General features: G+C 38.2%; 1 protein-coding gene across 1 annotated transcript in view; it reads left to right on the top strand.

Annotated features, from left to right (window-relative positions):
• Positions 1-10,817: 10,817 nt before the first annotated feature.
• The window catches only part of FRMPD4 (FERM and PDZ domain containing 4), a gene marked incomplete at both ends in the record, with an annotated part of 883,159 nt that continues 871,336 nt past the window's right edge, over positions 10,818-22,640 (top strand). Inside the window, one exon of the mRNA XM_080718734.1 lies at positions 10,818-10,930. Coding sequence (XP_080574860.1) covers positions 10,836-10,930 — 95 coding nt within the window. The remainder of the gene's footprint in view (positions 10,931-22,640) is intronic.

The following is a 22,640-nucleotide window of genomic DNA, read 5'->3' on the forward strand; positions in this document are numbered from 1 at the left end:
GGCCTGGTGGTAGAATGCCTCTGGGTTCAACCCCCAGTATTGCAAACAAAAGGAGAGAAAGAGAAAAAGAAAGAAAGGATTAAAGGAAGGAAAGGAAGAAGAAAGGAAGGAAAACAGCAAAAAGGCTACTCCTCAAAGCGTAGTATCAACTAAAGAGTATTTATTCTGTGGATGGTGTGTTTTTTAAAGGGAACATATTCGCCTGTGTTAACATCATATCAGCCACATGAGAGGGGCAGCAGTTTATATCTGGATAGGCGAGTTATTTAGACCAAAGTTCTGCATATAATAAGCCTTTTAGAAATGAATATTACCGATGGCATACAAAAGTAAAAAAGTGGGAGGAAATATAAAACAACAAGTGTTGGCAAGGATGCAGAGAAACTGGGATCTTCCCACATTGCTGGTGGGAATATGGCACTGTGGAGAACGATTGACCATTCCTCAGAAATATCAACCATTAGCACATGCCTGTAATCCTGTATGCGAAGGGCTGAGACAGAGAGATTGCAGCTTTGAGGCCAACCTCAACAACTTAGTGAGGTCCTTAGCAACTTAACAAGTCCCTTTCTTAAAATTTTAATAGAAATTAAATAGGGCTGGGGGTGTGGCTTGAGATACAATTCCCTGGGTTCATTCTCTAGTACCCCCGAATTCCATATAACACAGCAATTCAACTTCTAGGTATATACCTATAAAACCCCAACTCTACAGAAGCACAAAAACATTTTCTCTATATCCCATACTGTCAAAGACTGCACTTTAAATTTTTTTTTACAAAATTCAGTTTTTCAACTCTTTGGACTTTAAAAAAATTATTATTGGTGCATTTTAGTCATACATATATTTATTTTTATTTTGCAGGTCTGGGGATGGAACCCAGGGGAATTCGACTTCTGAGCTACACCCCCTGTCCTATTTCTTATTCTTTATTTTGAAACTGGGTCTCACTGAGTTGTAGAGGGCCTCACTAAGTAGCTGAGGCTGGCCTCGAACCGCGATCCTCTGGTCTCAGCCTCCTGAATGCTGGGATTACAAGCGTGTGCCATCATGCCGGCTATAGTCATACATCTTAATGGGGTAAAAGATGGCGGAGGCATACATGCACATATCACCCAATCAGCCCTTACCCGATTCCTGTGCCATTCCCTCCCCCTCCTTCTCATGTTTGGCTTAGTGATTGACTTTGATATGTTTGTTAAAGTACCTCATCAGAGCATCAGAGAAGTTCCCTCTTCCTCTTTAATTTTGTTTTTGTTTTTGTTTTGGTACTGGGGATTGAAGCCACCAGGAGCATTCTACCACTGAGCTACACCTCTAGCCTTTTTTTTGTTTTGTTTTGTTTTGAAATAGGGTCTCGCTAGGATGCTGAGGGTCTCTCTAAGTTGCTGAGGTTGGCCTTGAACCTTCAATCTTTCTGTCTCAGCCTCCCAATTACTGGAATTATAGGCATGTGCCAACATACTCAGCTTCTTTGGATTATTTAAGAATGCTTTGCCCTCTAAGATTGGAAATAAGGCAAGGATTTTTACTCTCATCCCTTCTATTCAGCATTATATTAGAGATTCTAACCAATACATTAAGGCAAGAAAAATATGGATTGAAATTGATAGAAGAAAGTAGATTTCTTTAGAAGATTACATGATTATATATATATATATATATATATATATATATATATATAATTGTAAAGCCTACTAGAATAAATGAGTTTAGTAAAATTATAGATACAAGGTTACTATAATGATCAGTCTAAAATTGAAATTAAAGTTTTACAGAAACATCAAAAATATGACATATTTAGGGATAAACTTAACAAATGATGTTTCACATCTGTAAGGGGAACATTATAAAGTATTGCTGAGGGAAACTAAAGAAGATCTAAATAAACAGGGAGATAGATTGTATCTATGAATAAAATACCTCAGTAACTTAGTGAGACTGTTCAAAAGCTATATTGGGATTTGGGGTTGTAACTTGGAGGTAGAATGCCCCTGGGTTCAATCCTCAGTACTAAAGAAAATCTCAGTACTGTTTAGATGTCACTTTCTCCAAGTGATCTACAGATTTAGCAAAATCAAAATTACAATCCAGTGGGTCTTTAGTAGAAATAATAAGCTACTCTTAAAATTCATAGGACAATATTCGGATCCTATTATAGTCCAAACAACTTTTATTTTTTTTTATTTATTTTTCCTTTATTTTTTATTTTTATTTTTTTACTTTATTTATTTATTTTTATTGGTGCACTGTATTCATACATCATAGTAGGATACATACTTTTGTACACATACATGCACACTTTTCCCAGTCAGCCCCCACCCAATCCCCACCCCATTCTCTCCCTATCCCTCCCTCCCATGCTTGGCTTAGTAGTTGACATCTAGTATTATGGCAATTTATCTAAAATTAAAAATGATAATCTCACATAACAGTTTCATTTGTCTGATACCAAGCTTTTGATGACTTAAAGATAACATTTCAATATTTCTTTTTGCTTTCTTTCTTACCAGAGAATATTTTTTTCTATTTTTTAGGTGAAACTATCATATATTTATATATTTATTTTTCAGAAAAAAATCTATCCTAATATGGAATATGGAATCTAGGTACCCAAAACGATCTTGAAAAAGAACAAAGCTAGAAGATATATATTTTCTGATTTCAAACCATATAAAGCTACAATAATTGAAACAGTGTAGTACTATTCTAAAGGCAGATATATAAACCATTGGAGTTAAAAAAAAGGCTAGAGCTAAATTCTTCCCTATATTGTCAAGTTATTTTTGACAAGGTTTCCACAAACATTTGGTGGTGGAAATATTAATCTTTTAACTAAATATTGTTAAAAAATAATAATTACATGGAAAAGATTAAAATTGGACCCTTACCTAATCCCATATACAAATATTAACTCAAAATAGATAATAGGCCTAAATATAAATCTTAAGACTATAAACTTTTAGAAGAAAATCTGGGTCATTAAACCTCACAACATAGAAATTGGCAGTGATTTCTTGGTTATGATTTCAATGGCACAGGCAACAGAGGAGTATACAAACTCCCTAAAAAATAAAAAAAAATTGTATATCCAAAGACAATGTAAACAGAGTTAACAGTTACTAATAGAATGGGATAAAATATTTCCAAATGCTATATCTGAAGGTATATTAATATTCCAACTAGACATCCTAGAAATTAACAACAATAAAGGCAAACAATACCCTTTAGAGATAGGTAAAAGACTAACATAAATAATGAATCTCCACAGATAACCAATCTTAGTTGTCTGTTGGATGGAAAATCTTGTTTCTCTAGTTCTGGAGTGTGTTGCCTATTTCTTCTTTGTAGTTAATCTCTTTGAGTATTTTCTCTAGCGCTGGTTTTGAAGACATAAATTCCTTCAGTTTCTGTTTGTCATGGAAGCTTCTTATTTCTCCATCTAATTTGATAGAAAGTTTTGCTGGGTAGGAAATTTTTGGCTGGAAGTTGTTTTCTTTCAGAGTTTGGAATATGTTACTCCAAGCCCTTCTGGCTCTCATAACTTGGTTTGGGAAGTCTGGAGTGATTCTAATTGGTTTGCCTCTGAATGTCACTTGGCCCTTTGCTTTTGTTGCCTTTAAGATTCTCTGCTTGGCTTCCACATTGGTCATTTTGACAATTATGTGGCGTGGGGATCCTCTTCTCCGATCCTGTCTAAGGGGAGTTCTATAAGTTTCCTGGACCTGCGTATCGACCTCTTGCTCTATGTCTGGAAAATTTTCTGCTATTACTTCTTTGAAGAGATTGTTGATCCCTTTGGTTTCCCTTTCTTTTCCCTCCTCTATTCCAATTATTCTTAGGTTAGCTCTCTTAAAATGGGCCCATATTTCTTCAATATCAGACTCCTGCTGTCGGATATTTTTTCCTAGATTAGAAACTATGCGTTCATTTTTGGAATGATCATCTTCTAAGAGCGAGATTCTGTTCTCCATGTGTTCTAATCGGTTGTTTGTGCTTTGAATTGAGGCCTTTACTTCATTAATTGCATCCTTTATCTCTTTTTGGCTCTCTCTGAGTTCTTTTAGAAGCACCTCTATTATTTCTAAAGTTATTTTCCTGATTTGATCTTCTAGAAATCTCTGATTTTCTGTTTTATCGGGTTCTGATGTTGTGGGGTTGTGGGCATTTATTGTTCCAGTATTATTCCTCTTTCCCATGATTTTGGATGTTTGTGCCTTCTCTGGGTTCTTCCCTTGGGTCACTATGACTTCGCTTAAGGTGCTCTGGATCTCGAGTCTGTAGTATCTCAGACCCCACTACTCCTTTACTGGGTTGTATCACAGAGTCTCCGACCCAGAGAGTCGATAGAGGCTGCTTTAGACTGTGGGGGGTGCCAGGTTGCACGTTCTCCTATGGTGTGATATCTCTGCCACCACCCCTCCCCCACTGGGTCAAGTCCCAGGGAGCGCAGTACTGGGATTTCTCCTCTGTGGCCCACAATTTGACTCACTGTTCTTGAGTACGCAGATGTAGCTGTACTGGATTTGGTGAATTCTCTGCTGCTGCCGCCGGTGGCAATATGGCGCCTCTGCTACACCCTCGGCTGTGGGGCTGGTGTTTTTCTTCTTGGTTATGATTTCCACTCTGAATCCTGCAGCATGTGCTGAGCTCGGCCACTGGGAGCTTTAGATGCTCTCTGCGCGGAGAAATCCCGCCTGGGTGTTCCGCAGCGGCTCACCTCGGCTTGCTGTAGCCGTCCCGTGAATTCGCCAGTGCCGCCGGCAGTATGGCGCTGCTGCCGCGTCTGCCGCGTCCTCGGGCGTGAGGCGGATTATCTCCTCTGTGGCTCTGTTCTCAGTCCGCTTTCTCTCTGGAGCCTGGTGATTTTTTGTTTCACTGGTGATGGTGTTTTCTGGCTATGAAAGGCGCTGATTTTGTGGTAATGGAGATTGGTTGTTAGCGGGGCTCTTAAGCCCCGCTTTTCTCGGTCGCCATCTTCCCGGAAGTCCTCCCAAACAACTTTTAAAAAAGAGCAAAGCTAGAGGATTTATACTACTTGATTTCTAGTCTATACATACTAAGGCATTGTGTTATTGGTGAAAAGACAGGCATATAGGTTAATGTAAAAAGATGGGCATATATGTTAATAGAATAAAAAAGAACCTAGAAGCAGAGCCACAAATATGTGCTCAATTCATTTGAAAAAAAAGATGCCAAGTCTATTCAATGTGGAAAGGATAATCTCTTCAGTAATACTGAAACAATTAAACAGAACTTGCAGCCATACCATAGACCACACTTAAAAGCTAACTCAAAGCAGAAAATAGGCTTAAGTGTAGGAGTTACAGCTATATAATTGTAGAAAAATCATAGGGGGGAAATCTTAGTGACAACTTTGACAAGAATTTTTAAATAAGACACAAAACTAGAAATTATGAAAGGAAATTGAGATAAATTGGACTCTGAAAATTTTAAGAAATACTTTTCAAAAGAGACAATGAAAATAAGAAGGAAAATGGGAGAAAATATTTGCAAACCATGTATTTGACAAAAGATTGTATCTAGAATATATATGAAATTTTTACAATTCAATGACATGAATACAACTTCTTTGCTGGGTACTTCTGTAATCCCAGTCCTTGGAAGGCTGAGATAGAAGGATCGCAGGTTAGAGTCCACCCTCAGAAATTTAGGAGACACTGTTTCAAATATAAAAAATAAATAAAATAGGACTTGGGGTCTAGCTCAGAGGTACAATGCCCCTGGGTTTAGTCCCTAGTGCCAAACAAAGTATAGGGGGAAAAGTAACTGAAATCTATCTCTTCTAGAATAGAAATTATGCATTCCTTCAGAACAAAAGCTGCTGTTTATAGGGAATAAATTCTCAGTTAATATGCCCACCTGAAGACCTTATTTAAACTTTTCCCCTCTTTGAGTGAAAGGAAAAAGCAAGTAAATATATATATTTTAAGTGAACATATTTCTTCACTTTGTATAATTTTTTTTGTGTGATACTAGGGATTGAACTTAAGGGTGTTCTACCTCCAGGACACACCCAAGACCTATTATATCTCTTATTTTGAAACAGGGTTTCACCAAGTTGCAAAGAGCCTCACTAAGTAGTAGCTGAGGCTGGCTTTGAGCTTGTTATCCTCCTGTCTCATCCTCCCAAGTACTGAGATTACAAGTGTGTGCCACCACACTCAGCTTAAGTTTTTGAACTATTCACTGTGTGCCTCATATTAAATGCTACATGTCATGGTTTTTATATTTGAATTTGAATAACTGGAATCTAATAGGAGAGAAAATCATTTGCTTATTTTAACTTTAACTTTTGTCATTGAAAGCCTGCTATATGTTGGGCCATTGTTCTAGGATATGTTTATGAACAAACTTTCATGAGGCTTGCACTCTAACCAATGTGGTGAACCAATGTACCTGGAATGTAAAGCAGAAGGTGTTAGTGGCTTTATCAAAGATCCAGAGTCCTGAGAAGTACTGAGATGGAGAAACCAGGAGGCATCATGGGAGGTAAATCTGCTCCTTAAGGAAGGATTGGTTTTAGTCAAGAAAGAAGTTAAATGGTATTCTAGTGAGCAGGAAGAGAAAAAAGAACATATTTGGAGATGGAAAATCATGTTGATCTCATTGCATTCTTTGAGATAATTGGCATTGAAAATATAAGAGCAGGAAGAAGAGAGGAAGGCCCAGAAAAAAAGGCTGAAGAGAGATGATAGGGGCCTTGACTGAGGCTTAAGGACTTTATCCAACTGTTTTTCAGTAATTCTCAACACCTTGCTTAGAGAAGTATACAATTATTTTTCTCAACTGTAAAATAAAGTAGTTTTACATATTTCTCTATTAGCCAGTTCCAAAAACTGATTGTGCTCATAAGTAATTTTATAGACTTGGAATTACAGTGTACCTTTAGTTGTTTTAGCTTGGGAAATTTACTCAATTGGATATAAAATATTAAATAAAAACATGAAATGAAAATTTTCAAGTCTGTTGCTCATGGATATTAATCATTTCTATGATCTCAGATATGAATTTTTTTCTGTGAACTGGGGTTTGAACTCAGGAGATTCCACCTCTGAGTTATACACCCAGTCCTATTTTATGTTTTCTTTTGAAACAGGATCTTGCTAAATTACTGCTGCTGACCTCAAACTTGTGATTATCCTTTCTCTTTAACCCAATAACTGGTATTATACACTTGTGCCACCATACCTGGCTAGATATGAGCTCTTTAGGGGTAGGAACATATGATCTAATTCCTTTATATTTGTTGTCAGGCAGACCACTTGGGAGATATAACCAGCTATGATATAAAAATGCAGTAATCCAGTTGAGAGCTTTGAATAGATCTTGGAGATAGGCTAGAAATAAGAGACTTCATTTCTAGAAGCTTTTGCACCCTAGACCAGCTCTTTTATGCAGGGTCCTCCCCCATGTGGATCACTCACTCTGAGCACCCTAGGCATTCCCTTTCTTTCTATACTCCCACACTTCACCCATCTTAGAACACCATTCTGCTCTGTTTAATTCCTTTCACCTTTTTATCTCACAGCTAAATGGGACAGAGGCCCTCTCCTGCCAGGTCACTTCCCTTTCTCATAGGAACTTGAAGTAACAAAGTTCAGCCTTTCGGAGACTGACCCCTCTCATCACCAAAATTAAGCCAGAGAGTAGACAGAAAGCCATGCTGATATTGTTTACCACTTGAAAATATCTTTTTTAGTTTTTAAAAAAATGTACTTTCATTGGTGCATACATCACAATAAGGTTGAGAGTAGTAGAAACATACATGTTCACAACACTTGGTGCGTTTCCCTTTAGATCCCAACCCACTCCCTCCTCTCCCTATGCCCGTTACTGAAGTTGGTATTCATAATTTGTATATGTGCATAGCATTAGTTTTTAATAATGTGTATTTATCGATACATTATAGTCTCTTATCATAATGTAAATTATATCAATGACATACATGCACACATCACTTGGTGCTCCCCCTGCATTGGAACTGTTTCCTTTATCAAGTCTCCTTTGTTTTGATCACCCTGTTCTTAGGCCAATATCCCCTCTGCGCTGTGTCTCTGGCTGCCATTGTCCTTGATGAGATACCATCATCTATGGACCTGCCCAACTGCACTTTGGCTTATGCAACCACCCACTGTATTTTCCCAGAGGTAGATTTAAACAGACCACTGTTAGTGTATGGAAGTGAAAAGTTTCCCCCCTTTTTGCATGAAGCTGAAGCTCTTAAGGGAATATCCCAACAAGGGTTGATTAAGATTACACAGAACTAGGCAGGGGTTTTATGTTCTCATTATATCTTCCTTGATTTTCTTTGCTGTCAAAGATCAGCTAGAAATAGTTTGCTAGAACAAACCATATTCTCTCGCTCTCTCTCTTTCTCCCCTTCTGTCCTTCCCTCCCCCCCCCCCATCTCTGCAATGGGATGACAAAAACCAAGGTAAAATAAAGAATATGTAGCTAAGGAGAAATGAACGTATCCCAAATATGTTTTGGAAACTAGAGTAGTGAGCAGTTTGGCGAATGGCGTTGGAGAGCCGATATTCCCCTGCTGTAAATGCATCTCCATTTGACAAGTCTAATTAACCACCTGCACTTGGGCAGACAATTCCTGTGTTTCACCCAAAGCCTGGACTGTTTACCTACCATCTGCCTTTGGAACGAGCCCATCTCAGATGTAACATTCCCATGGAACATCTCAGCAAGACTCCTCCACTTCTGAGCAACTGCATTAAATGAATGTGTCTAGAGCAGTGGTTTCAATTGGGGTCATTCTGCTTCCATGGGGCTATTTGCTGATGTCTGCAATTGTTTTGGGCCGTCTTGACAGAGCAGATATTATTGGCATCTATTGAGGAGAGTTCAGCAATGCCAGTGAACGCGCCGCAGTGCACAGGATGGCCCCCGCATCACAGAAGTATCCAGCCCCCAAAGTCAGTAATGTTAAAGTTAAAAGATCCTGGTCTTGAACAAGAGAGGCATTGCATATTACCCAGTAGAGTGTGCTGCAAATGTCACCTGTCATGGGAAGCTGATGCTCTATAAATGCTTTCTGGATCAGCATTTTTCCCACTGAGTTTAAATTACTGGATAGAATCTAGCACTGAAATTGGCAGCCTTCAAACAGCTTTAAGGTAGATGTGTTAAATCGCAAATTTGGATGAAATTCAAGAAAGCCAGGGGGGGAGTTAAGCAGTGCTTTGAAACCGAGGAGGGCTGTGAGAAGTGCACGCAAATGGCTTCGTGCCAGCTTGGAGCGCCAAATATCCCATGGTGGATTCTGCAGTGGGGACTAGCAAATCCTCATCTCCATCAGAGGCAAATGTCCAAACTACCACTTTGTTCCCAGTGGAATATCATTTCAATTTTTTATGTTTGTAGTTATTTTTATTCACGTTTAATGAATAAAATACAAAAACAAATATTGTAAATCCAAAAATAATTTGGACATATAGACAAGATAACAGTATCTTGCTGGTAAAGCAATCGGGGCAAGAGGGTGAATAGTGCTTTGTTAATAAATGTATTCATAATATATTCTGGTACTGGGGATTGAACCCAGGGGATCTCTACTTCTGAGCTAGCCCCATAGTTCTTTTAATTTTTTTAAAGAGGGTCTTGCCAGAAGGGTTGTGGGATCAAGACAAGCCTCAGAAACCAACCAAGGCTCTCAACAATTTAGTGAGACCCTGTTTTCAAATAAAAAATAAAACGTTCTGGGGTGTAGCTCAGAGGTAAAAATGACCCTGGGTTCAATTCCCAGTAACACACACACACACACACACACACACACACACACACACTAAACAAAACAGAACAAACAAATGAATGAGGGCCTGGCTAAATTGATGAAGGTCTTGCTAAGTTGCTAAAGCTGACCTCAAACTTCTCTTCCTTCTGGCTAATCCTCTCAAATCCTGGGATGACAGCCATGCACCATGCCACCACACCAACCAGTACATTCATATTATTAAGAAGAATGGCTAATGACATTTTATGTATTTATTCATTCAGTATTGAGAATTGAATGCAGAGACATTCTGCTTCTGAGCTAAGCCCCTGCTCCCCCCATACACCTGGCCTTTTTTAATTTTTGTTTTAAATAGTATCTTGCTAAGCTGCTGAGACTCGTGTCAAACCTATGATCTCCCTGTCTCAGACACCCAAGTACAGAGACTACAGATATGTGCCACTGTGCCGATTGGCTAATATAATATGACATTATATGATTTATAGAAACAAGTTTTTATGAACTTGAGTAGCCAAATTTAACAATAACTAAAAATCTTCCCCAAATACATACAATAAAACTACTTATGTCTAAAGTTTGTTAAATCCATGGAAAGATCATTTTGAAGGAGTGCTATGGATTTAATATATTTTAGCTATGTGAGTTGTTCTCTTTCAGGGGTGTCAGAGGCAGAACTGAGATCAGAGCTCTTTTTTTGGACTTACCCATTTTTTGTGTCCTATGCCAAGCCTGACTGTTTCTTTTTCTTAAATAAGTAGCCTATGCTCGTTTGCTCATAGTTAGAAAAAAAGTCCCTGTTAATAATTTATAGAAGACTGAGCTACTTGTCTTTTGCATCCTCAAATCCCTCAAAGCACGTGATTGTTTAAGCATATCTGGTTTCTAAGTAGCTGAGTGATGAAATATGATTGGCCTCTCAGTATTGATTCCTCCTCTTCTTTCTCTCTCCCTCTTCTTGGATAGCATTTGTTTGTTATGATCTACTCATTCTTCTTGCAAAAGACTAAAGAAGAGGATCCTTTCTTTCCATCTTTAGGCACAAGGTGGGCTGTTTGGGCTTCCTACCATGGAGGAGGACGTTGAAGGAGAAAATTGGCAGACCTTCTCCATTCCCTGGGGCTTTGGTAAGGCGGCTGAAGATGAAGGAGAACATATTTGCCAGTGAGTAATGGTCTTCAAATAAGAATATCAAGGGTGTTGTTGTTGCGTTTTGAGATTCGTGTGTGCTTTTCAGTAGGGTGAATTTGTTTAGACAAGGATCGAAAGCTATGTCTCACACTTAAATGAGAATGGTGCCTTTGATGGAAAGATGAGGAGGTGTTTCTGAGTTTTGTGCAGAAAATCCTAATACTTAGAGAGAATATTGGAAATGAGGCAGAAATATCCTGTAAAACCAATGGACAAAGCCAAACAGTACTTTGGATGTTTATTTCCTAAAGAATAAAGGTCCAGAGGCACTTTTGGGAAAAGAGAAACTGATTTTAGCTGCTTGTTCAGATATGTGATATAATAATAGCCTATAATTCACAGTAAACTTTTGACTGCACTTTCTGCAAGGGGAATTGAATTGTGCTGTTTATTTTCTCTGAAAATGGTCTCTTCTCAGTGACAAATGTATCTGTCAGGATGAAAAGTTTTGATATCTTAAACAAAAAATGCTATGCTGGCTATGCAAATTGGTGTGTATTTAATTGTCTCAATGTTCAATGTCTCGATAAATAAGTTTTTTTTTTCTCTTTGGAGAAAAAGTGCAATTTTATAGAAAAATTCCGATTGTTGCTGAGTGGCTTATGATTTCTATAAATATGTAATTTTTTCTTGGTGTTGTCTAACTTTCAAATATGAGAAATTCATCAGTGATGCACCCACTTTGGAACGCTGATTGGAAGGTTTCCAGTCGTTCTGCTATTTAATGCTTTCTCATTAATCACTGGCACTGTGTATTATAAGCCACTTATGAATTTGTTTAAATGATATTCTTTCAGTATATTGTATAAGTACTGAGTGTTTAAACATTTCAATAAGAACATTATGTGCAGGTCCATGTATAGAGGAACTGCCAAAGGTTAACGGAAGCTCTCCAAATTCATAAAAATCATCCCCCTTGACTTCTACTACTTGGGACTTTGAGCCAAATATATTTTAGAGTTGCCATAATTTTCCATGACGATAACTATTTGGAGCACTATTTGTTTAGATCAGTTTTGAGAAGAGAGCCAGTGAAACCTCTTTCTGCTATGCCCTGTGCTATAAGGAATATTTAGAAATCGGTGCTGTCGTTCTCTGGGACTAAAACACATGAGTCTGATATTTTGAAACTAGCTACTGTGATTTCCCCAAAGCTACTGTGTGCCTGTGACATAATTTTGTTGGGTAACTTTTCTTTGTAGCATATATATTTTATATTTCATAGGTGAAATAATGGAATATTTGCGCTATAGAAAGTAACCACTTATTACATGGGACCTGTTATTTATACCTCTTATCATGCCCAGACAGTAACATTCAACATAGTATATTCATCTCCAAGCTCACTGAAGCATATTGTTTATGGGTTGTAGAGAAAGCAGGTAGCAAAAGACATAAATGTTTGAAATCAAAATAGTAAGGCCAAACCACTGAATTCTTGTTCAGTACTTTCTTGCCCATAGTATTAACTCCATGCATATAGTGAAAAGTCATGTTGTGTCTTCTGTTTTTAGAATTAGTGCTAGATATATCTGTGAAAACTGAAGTTCATTGTTATCCAGGTATATACTCAATTATTTGATAGTTATTAGATGATCCAAGTTAGTATATTAGTTGTTTTGCTTTTATATATAAATATGATTTTATGTTTATAAATCAACATAAAAAACAATTGTCATTATACCTTTACCTCAGGCTTTTAGAAGATGATGCTCTCAAGTATGGTACTAAGTAAATATGGTTCAGAACTCAATGCAGAAGGATCATTAGCAGAGAGCCACCAGGAATGTGAGCTGCTGGCTTCATGGGAAGATCAGAAATCCTTAGTCTGTCCTCCAGTTAGGCAGTCCTTGTTTCTCAGACTGAGGGTCTCCATGCCGCTCCATCCATGTGTCTCATGGCTCATTCGAAGGAGCTATCATAAGACTGATATGAGGAAAGTGGTTTACTTTCCTCATGACTCATAACTCTTCAAAATTAAAGCAATTTAAGATTTTATTGTTTTGCTATTTATCAAAGAAAGAGCAGCTGGTCCTTCTGCCTGGTGAATCAACTACATGAAATGGTTTGGACCATGCTTTCTGGAATCAGCCTGACCTCTGTGTGTACCTTGGTAATGTCAATGATTATGGGCTGTATGAGTTTGGGCAAATTTGTTAGTTTCATTAAAGGACATGCACTGAATTTGTCAAATGAGAACAAGTACCTCAAGGGGTGGGAGGGACGAGCAAATTACTATAGGAATGATTCCTAGCATAGTACCTGGCTCATCCAATAATATAATTTCTGTGATTCTTATTGTTAGTACTACTAATGGTGAGAGTAGGGCTTTTCATTAGCAGTCTCATTTGCAAGCCTTGAAGTTCAGTGTGTTTGAGTCAAAATTATAGGTCATATTTCTACAGTTAATATTCCAATAGAAAGAATGATGCATTTAAGATTTGGGAAGAGGGGTTGGTATCAGTACAGGAGGATAAGGGGAAGTTTTTTAGATAATTTTGGTGCATTGTAATTATACATCATAGTGATGTTCTAAATGATACAAACTACCACAACTTCCCATACATATCAGTGAGATTGGTAGAGATAGTATCATATGCGGACACAGCATTATTTAAACTGCTTGATTCTTTTGTGGTTTCTCCTTTTCTTGCTTCCCACCTCCCTCCTCTAACTCCCTTCCACTATTCTACTGGTCTCTTTCCTCATTTATCTTGAAGTCCCTCTTATTTCCTGTTTTCTTTCTACCTTTCACATATGAAAGGTAACATAAGATCCTTGGCTTTCTGAGACTGGCTGATCTCACTTAACATATTATTCTCCAGTTCTATCAATTGTCCTGCAAATAATATAATTTTATTCTGCTTAAGAAGGAGTTTAACATTTCTATCCTGTGAAGTTTCTTTCTTTTGGATCCATTATTAGTGTATTTTTAAAAAAGAGAAAAATAAGATGCATTCATTTCAGGTCTATAAATGTTTATTGAGACCTTACCATTGTGCAAAACTGTTATGATCGTACTCCTGATTATTTCCTCTAGAGAAATGAAACCTTCATTTCATACAAAACTCTTTTATGAATGTTTGTACAACTGTATAAATATTGCCCCAGACTAAAAACACCAAATATCCTTCAGTGGGTGAATGAATAAATAAACTTTATTAAATTCGTGTAGTGGAATACTACTGAGCAATAAAAAGAAACAGACTACATGCGATGAAATGATGAATATCAAAGGCATTGTGATGAGTAAAACAACATAGTTTCAAAGGGTCACATCCATTTATATGACATTCTCAAAAAGACAAAATTATAGTGCCATTGAACAGATCAATGTGTATCAAGAGTTAGGAGTAAGGGGAGAGAGAAACAGCACCTTGGTTAATATGTCTTGATTGGTGTTCTACATCTTGACAGTGGTCATGGTCATACAACCCTATGCATGCAATAAAAGAAGTAAATGTTACTCTATGATAATTTAAAACAAAAACTAAGAATACAATTTTCAAGTTGGGCGTGGTGGCACATGCCTGTACTCTCAGTATTTGGGAAGCTAAGTCAGAGAGATCGTAGGTTCAATACCAGCCTCAGCAGCTCAGTGAGGCTTGCATCAACTTTGAGAGACCCGGTTTTTAAATAAAAAATTAAACATATGTGGGTGTAGCTTGGATGCAGAATGTCTCTGAGTTCAGTGCCCAACACACCCTACACACACACACACACACACACACACACACACACACACTTTCTCTTCAAAGTTTCAGTGTCTTTGTCAACATTTTCACTGTTGCAATACAAAAGAACTGACCACAGAACTTAAAGGAAGGGAGATTGATTTGCTAAAAGTTTATGGAGATTTCATTGCTTCATTCCATGTCAGGCCAGGTCTGCAGAGCTCAAATCATGATATCAGGAAGCAGAAAGAGGAAGACAGCAAGGCTTTGCTTCCTCATCACAGAGGCTGAAAATAAGGGAGGGAAAGAGGAGAAGAGGAACCATATATAATTTCTGAGATCACATCCCCAGTGATCCTCTCCTTAGCAAACAAGTCCCACCTCTACCATGGCTGCCTGGTTTCCATGAGGGCCAGGGGAGCATTCTAAATCCAAACCATTGCACATATGTTCAGTGAGGGAAAAACAAATCATTATAATACAGTGGGGTGAAGGTAATGATGAAGACTTGCATAGAGCAGAGCTTCTAATTACTGTGACATGTCAGGCTGGAATGTCATGGGAAAAGTGCTGGCTCAAGTGAAAGTGTAGAAGAGCCACACTTTGCTTTGTTGACTGGAGTACCAGGAAGGACTTCATGGCAGAGATGACACCTGCACTGGAAATTAAAAGATAAAGAGGAGATAGGCTAAAGAGAGCTTCCTCAGGGGGAAGTGAAATTATTTCAGCAAACCATTCCTTTATTGAGAAAGGAACAGAGGACTAAAAGCTTGTGTTATAGGTTGGGACCTCTAGGGTACTCCATTTTGAGGTTTCAGAGTACAAAATGGAAGCGTGGTTGGTAAAGTAGTACTCTAAACTGATCTACAGATGACGTTGTATAACGAATGAACATTTTATTCTATGATAGTAGATTCTGAGCATATTTAGAGGCTGACTGGGATGAGACAGCAAAGAGGATGCTGGAGGGATGAGATAACGGGAAGAGGTTTGGCTTTCATTGTCAAGTGCTAGAGAACTCTCTTAATGGAGAACTCTGCCTTAACAAATGCTTGTGGAATAAATACATAAGGAATTCTTTTCCTTAAAAAAAGACCCAACAGTGAAGAAAACAAGGGCCCAGCTCTTATGGAGCTGATATATTAGTGACTAAGTGAGCTAAGCTTCCAAAAAGTTAGAGTCAAAAAGGCCTCAGAGACAACCAGTTTAACAATACCCAGTAGATAGTAGCTGTGAAGAGCCTTAGATGTTGGTTAGGAAATCTATTTTTTTTTACCACAATTGGCAATGATTTAGCATCAGGACTGGTCCTTATGTGAGAAAAGGAGAGATGTTTGTGTCATAATCTCAAGAGCACTCATCTGCCAATACTTTTTAGGACATTTGATAATGAGCTCCATAGTCTTTCTAGATGTGACTTTCCTAAATTATCAAATAGCTTTAACATGCAGATGATTATACTAAGCTCTAGGGGGTGTGAGAAATAAACTGTAGACTTGGTCTCCATTACAAAAAACATTGAGAGTCTGTAAGATCAAATCACCCCTGTATACTTTATGAATGTTCAAAGTACTGGAGTATAGCCATAAGCAAACAAGCAGAATTTTCAGGTTGCTAAGAAGACATAATGCTCCAGAATGTGTGCATAGGCAGAGTTGCAAAGCAATCATCAAGGATACTTACAAAAGAAGTATGATTTGAAGCCAGTTACTAATGATCTGAATGCACAGTAGCTTGGGGTGAAAGAGGCCAAGTACTCAGGTTTGACTTTGAATAATGTGGATGGGCATATGGTGTTTTGAAGAGGTTATTTTGATAAAAACAATTTTGGCCAGCTGTGTTGTTAGAGCTATTGTGACTCTAGAACTTACTGATGGTGGCCCGAAAAAGACATCATTAAAATTCCAGTCATTCTGATAACCAGGACAAAATGGGTCTCTTTCCTTCATCCTAGGGCCTCATCTTCCCTCTGATGGAGTTGGTACAAATTAAGATTCAGAAGTGGAGTGGTAAAGGGGTAGGGTTCAGGTACCATCTGGCAGGCAAACCACCCATAATAGAGAGCCATGTGCCAATAACCCTTGTCCTCAGCTCAAAAAGGACTTCCATCATTATGAGCTGAGTGACTGCTCATTCTTGGCAACACCACAGACATCTTTGATGCATGTTTAACATGTAATGTTAATTAGCTTCACCTTTAAAATTATTCTTGTTCTACTTGTTTACATTCAGTAAAAATTCTACTTACTCAACTAAATATTTAGCTTATTTTCTTTACCACATGATAATTAAGGGTATGGACATCCCTGCTATTTTGAAAGCTTCTTGATTACACTCAGCTTCATTAATCAGCATTATGTTGGATGCTGAAGAGAATGAGTAAGAAATTATGTCCCCTTAGTCTGAGCTCCACATGCACAGATAGTTCTCAAATAAATTTCTAACAGTTCTTCACCATAAAATATTCTTTCACCAATATTCATATTATAAATTTCCTCTGAATTAATGCTCTTAAGAGATAGTTGAGACACTTATTTCTAACAGACTTTAAAAGGTCTTTAGTATCTTTTTAGTGAGGAGAAAGACCAGCAGAATAGTGGAAGGGGATTATGGAGGGATGTGAGAGGTGGAGAGGGGAAAAGGAGGATTGAGGAAGAAAATGGTTCAAGTGTTATGTCAATACATGAAGGTATCATTACCAATCGCACTAACATGTATGGGCAAAGAAGGGAAGGGAATGGGGAGGGAGGATGTGGAGAAAAACACGCCAAGTGATGTGTGCATGTGTGAATGTATTCCTCTGAATCTCACTGTGATGTATAATTACAAAGCACCAATAAATATTTTAAAAAATAATTTGCACTTATACAATTAAAAATAAAATAGAGAATAAAATTAAAAGGGAGATTTGTGCAATTGAGTAGAGGTGAACTATAGACTAAGTATCGAAGATTGTCTGTTGTGTGTATGATTTGGTAATGAACCACCAATTTCACATTTTGGTGAGGCCTTTTTGACCTAACTCAGAATTGCTGGGTATTAGTGTTCCTCGCATTCAAAATGCTCAATAGAATTGCTGTATTAAAGTCATTGTTCCACTGCACTTTTGTGTTTATTCCCAAAGAATTGAAAATGGATTTTGAAGAAGCATATGTATACCCATATTTATAGCAGTATCATTTATAAAAGCACAAGTGTCCATTAGTGGATGAGTGGATAAGCAAAATGTAGTATATAGTCCTCCCTTATCCAAGGGACCCCAAGTGGACACCTGAAAACTCCGATAGTGTTAAACTCCATATATTCTATGTTTTTCCTATACATACATATTTATGATACATATTTATGATAAACTTTAACAAATTAGGCACAGTAAGAGATTAACAACATTGGGTAATGTCAAAATAGAGCAATTATTGCAATGTTCTCTAATGAGTTATTTAAAGCTTCTTAATTATTTATTTTTAGAATTTTCCATTTAGCAGTTTTAGACCGTTGTTGACTGCAGGTAGTTGAAACTGTGGAAAGCAAAACTGTGAATAATGAGGGACTAACTTTATACATACACAATGGAATATTATTCATGGTTTAAAAAGAAGGAAATTCTGACACATGCTCCAACATGGGTGAACCTTCAGGACATTATGCTTGGTGAAATAAACTAGTCATAAAAAGTAAATACTATATGATTCCACATATACAAGGGACCTAAAATGTTGATTTTATAAAAAACAAAAAATAGAATATTGTTTGCCAGAGTTTATGGGGAGAGAAAATGAGGGTTTATTTTCTAGGTGCTAAATTTCAGATTTGTGTGTGTGTGTGTGTAGAAATGGAAATAGAACCCAGAGGCATTCTACCTCTGAGTTCCTCCTCCATCCCTTTTAAGTTTTTTTTTTCTAATTTTGAAACACAGTCTTATTAATTTGCTGAGGGTCTTGCTAAGTTGCCAAGAGTCTTTCTGACTTGCTGAGGCTGGCCTCTAACCTGTGATCCTCCTGTTTCACCCTTCCAAGACTGAGATTACAGGTACATGACACCACACTGGCTACCATTTCAATTCTGCAGAATAAAAGTGGAAGCCGGGCGTGCTGGTACACGCTTGTAATCCCAGCTTTTGGGAGGCTGAGACAGGAGGATGGCAGTTGGTGGACAGCCTCAGCTACTTAGTGAGGCCCTTTGCAATTTAGTGAGACCCTGTTTCAAGCTAAAGAATACAAAATAGGGCTGGGGTATAGCTTTGAGGTCGTATGCCCCTGGGTTCCATCCCCAGTACCAAAAAAACAAGAGTATTCTGGAGATTAATTGCACAACAAGATAAATAAATGTAACAGCACTGACCTATAAACTAAAAATGGCTAGCCGGACGTGGTGGCGCACGCTTGTAATCCCCGCGCGTGGGAGGCAGAGACAGGAGGATCGCGCAGGTTTGAAGCCAGCCGTGCATGCTGGTTTAGAAGACCCTGTTTCCAAAAAATGTAAAAATAGGTCTGGGAGTGTAGCCCGGAGGTAGAAGGGCTTCCAGGAACCCCAATACCACCAAAAAAAAAAAAACCCAAAACTAAAAATGGCTAAAATGACACATTTTACATTATGCATATTTTATAACAATTTTTAAAAAGTTTATTTTTACTAAAGCCATTGTGTCAATACACACTGCTCAGATGTACCTATCAGGTATGCATGTATCAACTATGAAAATTAACCTTTTTCTTCCTGGTGCTATGCAGACCTGAGATGTTACTGTTGTTACTCTTTATTCTCCAGTATTGATATGACAGGGCTTTACAACAGTCGATTCAGGAGATCCAGAAACTCCTGTATAGTTAATGGAAATTCTTTTTTTTTTTTTTTTGCGGTACTGGGAATAGAACGCAGAGGCATTCTACCTCTGAGCTATACTCCTAGCCCTATTTTTTATTCTTTTATATTTTGAAATGTTCTCAGTGAGTTGCACAGGACCTTGCTAAGTAGCTGAGGCTGGCTTCAAACTGCTATCCTCCCCCTCCTGAATGCTGATATTACAAGTGTGAACCACCAAGCCCAGCTGGAAATTCTTATTTGTTTAAGCATTATTTTTTGGGGGGAAGCCCCATCACTTTCTTCAGTTTTTCAAAGATGTTTTCACTCTCCAACTCTCAGCCCCAAAAGGCTTAGAAGCACTACCTAAAAGATTTGCTTCTACTCAGTAGACCTTATTAAATTAATTGTGCACATTGATCTTATTAACTGTGCATAGAAACTATTATTGCTAAGGCTTGAACTGAACGTATACAAAATAAAGCAAAGTCTTATTAAGGCGCATTAATACTATTGATTATTCCATTTATATTCAGTAGCTGAGATGATTTTATGGCCAAATACTTATAAAACGAAGGCGCCACTGTGAGATGCCCGGATTAGAGAGTGCTTTATTTTGCAGGGCTGCACACACCCCTGAGGAGTCCTATTGGTTAGTTTCTCAGCTTTTCCTACACACATCAGGAAAGTGTAACCCATGGTAACTGACACTTCAAACTACACTGGTCTGTACTCCTTGTTGGTAGTTTTCCTCCATTATACTTTCCAGTTTTCTAAAGATTTTAAAGGTGACAATTGAGGGTTTTTTTTTTTTTTTGCGGTCTCAGTTAAGTAGATTTCTAAAGTTAACATCTGGGAAGTATGTTGTAATTACAGAGAGGAGATCAAGTTAGACAAACTATTCCCCTCTCCTCTGGGTTACAAAGTACAGACAAAGTCAGTATTTTGCAAAGCAAACAGAGACAGCAGGAGGTTCCCCCCCCCCCCGCCCCCCGCAAGTGGATTGTTCTGAAAGGATCCTTCTCTGAGGAGGACCTTGCTTTGCACTATCCTGGCCTGCTTTCAGCAAAGAAGATTGTTTTCCTTTATTACAGAAAATTGCTGATGGAATTGAACACAATCCTCCCAGGGGACTGAATGGAGCTAATGGGTTGGAAAGCCCGCGTCTTTAGTATGTTTTCTTGGGAAACCATCTCCCCTTCCCAATTCAGAACTCATATCCTCAACTCAAGAAATATAGCCAGGCAGTCAGACCCCAAAAAAGCCAGCTCCAGGAACTACATATACACACACACACACACACACACACACATATATATATATATATATATATATATATATATATATATATATATATATATATTTTTTTTTCTTCTGATGATTTATTGGATTCTATTGCTTTTGTCTCTATATGATCATTATATCTTAATAGCTACCCTGCTTTCTTATTCATGACTTTAGTGATGTGTCCTTTCCCTGGTATGTTTTCTCAGTCCAGTCCTTTGCTCAGTGTCTCCTAGTGGGAAGAACCTTTTCTTACAAATTTCCCTAGATATTCTTCCTGCTCACTGTGCTTCCTTGTGGCAGTTGTAGCTATGCCTTTCTTTATGCATCGTACCGAGCTTCAGACATGCACACAGGTCTTGCTGTGTTTCCCTTCAAATCCCACTCTGCTACCCACCCTCCCTGTACATAGTAGTGAGACGGGCGGTGCTAGCTTTGAACATGAACACAGTTCTTCTTTTTCCCCTCTCCATCTCCCTCACCCACCCCTTTCCACTATTCTTTTTTTTTAATTTTTTGATTGGTGCATTGTAGTTGTACATCTTAATGGGGTCCAAGATGGTGGAGGCATACATATGTCACTCAATTAGCCCTTCCCCAATTCCCGCCCCATTCTCTCCCCTCTCCCTCCTTCTCATGTGATAAGTAAAATAAAAAATTAAATGCGAGTAAAATAAAAATAATGTGCGTACGGCGGAGTGTGAAAAACACGAGAGAGGTCCGGTACACGTGGCATGTAAAGTTTAATGGCACGGCTCTCCCGGGGATCAGGGCGAGGCACCGTGGGGCCCGCGCGCCTGTCCGAAGCTTGAGGACGCGGGCTCTCCTTTTCAAGGTATGCATCTCGCGAGAGGAGGGTTTACTCGCGGGAATGCCCAATTCTCGCGGGGGTTTCAGCCCCTCCCTTGCCCTGCAGAGGTCATGTGACACAAAGTCACATGAGTGCAGGACCCAACTTAACATCATGTTTGGCTTAGTGATTGACTTTGATATGTTTGTCAATGTGCATCATGTACATTAGGGAATGTCCCTCCCCCCATCCCTTCAGTTAGGTCATCTTATTTGCTCATCTATGGTTTCTCTTCTTTTGTCTAGAGTTCCTCCTATGACCCATTTTTCTCCCTAGCTTCCACAATATGGGAGAGCATCTGATTTCTTACTTTTAGTGACTGACTAATCTCACTTAGCATAATGTTCTTCAGTTCCATCCAGCTCCCTGTAAATGATGTAATATTGCTCTTTTTTATGGCTGAGTAAAATTCCATTTGAAGGAATGCAGGAAGAGGAATCTAAGATATTGACAATATTAGTATATGGAATCTATTAGAAATAAGAAAGTAGGATATTAGAATTAAAGTAGGACCCTTGTAGAAGTAAGAGAGTAACAAAAACATGTAAGAGTGCTGTGAGGAGACATTCCCCTCTCCTTATAAAATTAAAATGTGAAGATATAGAATTAACTTAGAATAAAACTGCAAGTTTCTGCTTCGGTAACCCCACTTGCCAATATAAAGTTAGGTCTAAGTACAACTTGTAAGTTCCTGCTTATGATAACTGTCTGAGTTCTGGCTTCTGTGAAACTGCTTGCTTATGCCCCAGCTACCTTAATGTTAAGAGTTGTTTTAATTTAAAAACCTAGGTTACTATTAGAAATTATTTTAAGGATAGACTTTTCTTTCAAAATTCTTGATGCTAGGAGTTGTTTCTTTAAAGTTTGAGATATTTTTAAATAGTATAAAGTAGTTAAGAGAGTGAAGCTATTTTTCTTGGAAGTGAGTCCCAAGCCTGCCACAGCCTTATCTAAGAAAACACCTGGTACTCATGGGCCGAGCTGAAGGTTACCATAGTAACCAAGCATGAAAGAGAAAGTCACTCCTCGGCGGGCGGTGACGTAGAAAGGCTGTCCTTTAAAACTATTTGCTGTG

The sequence above is a fragment of the Muscardinus avellanarius genome (assembly GCF_963383645.1).
Source record: "Muscardinus avellanarius genome assembly, chromosome: X".
Classification (NCBI taxonomy): Eukaryota; Metazoa; Chordata; class Mammalia; order Rodentia; family Gliridae; genus Muscardinus; species Muscardinus avellanarius.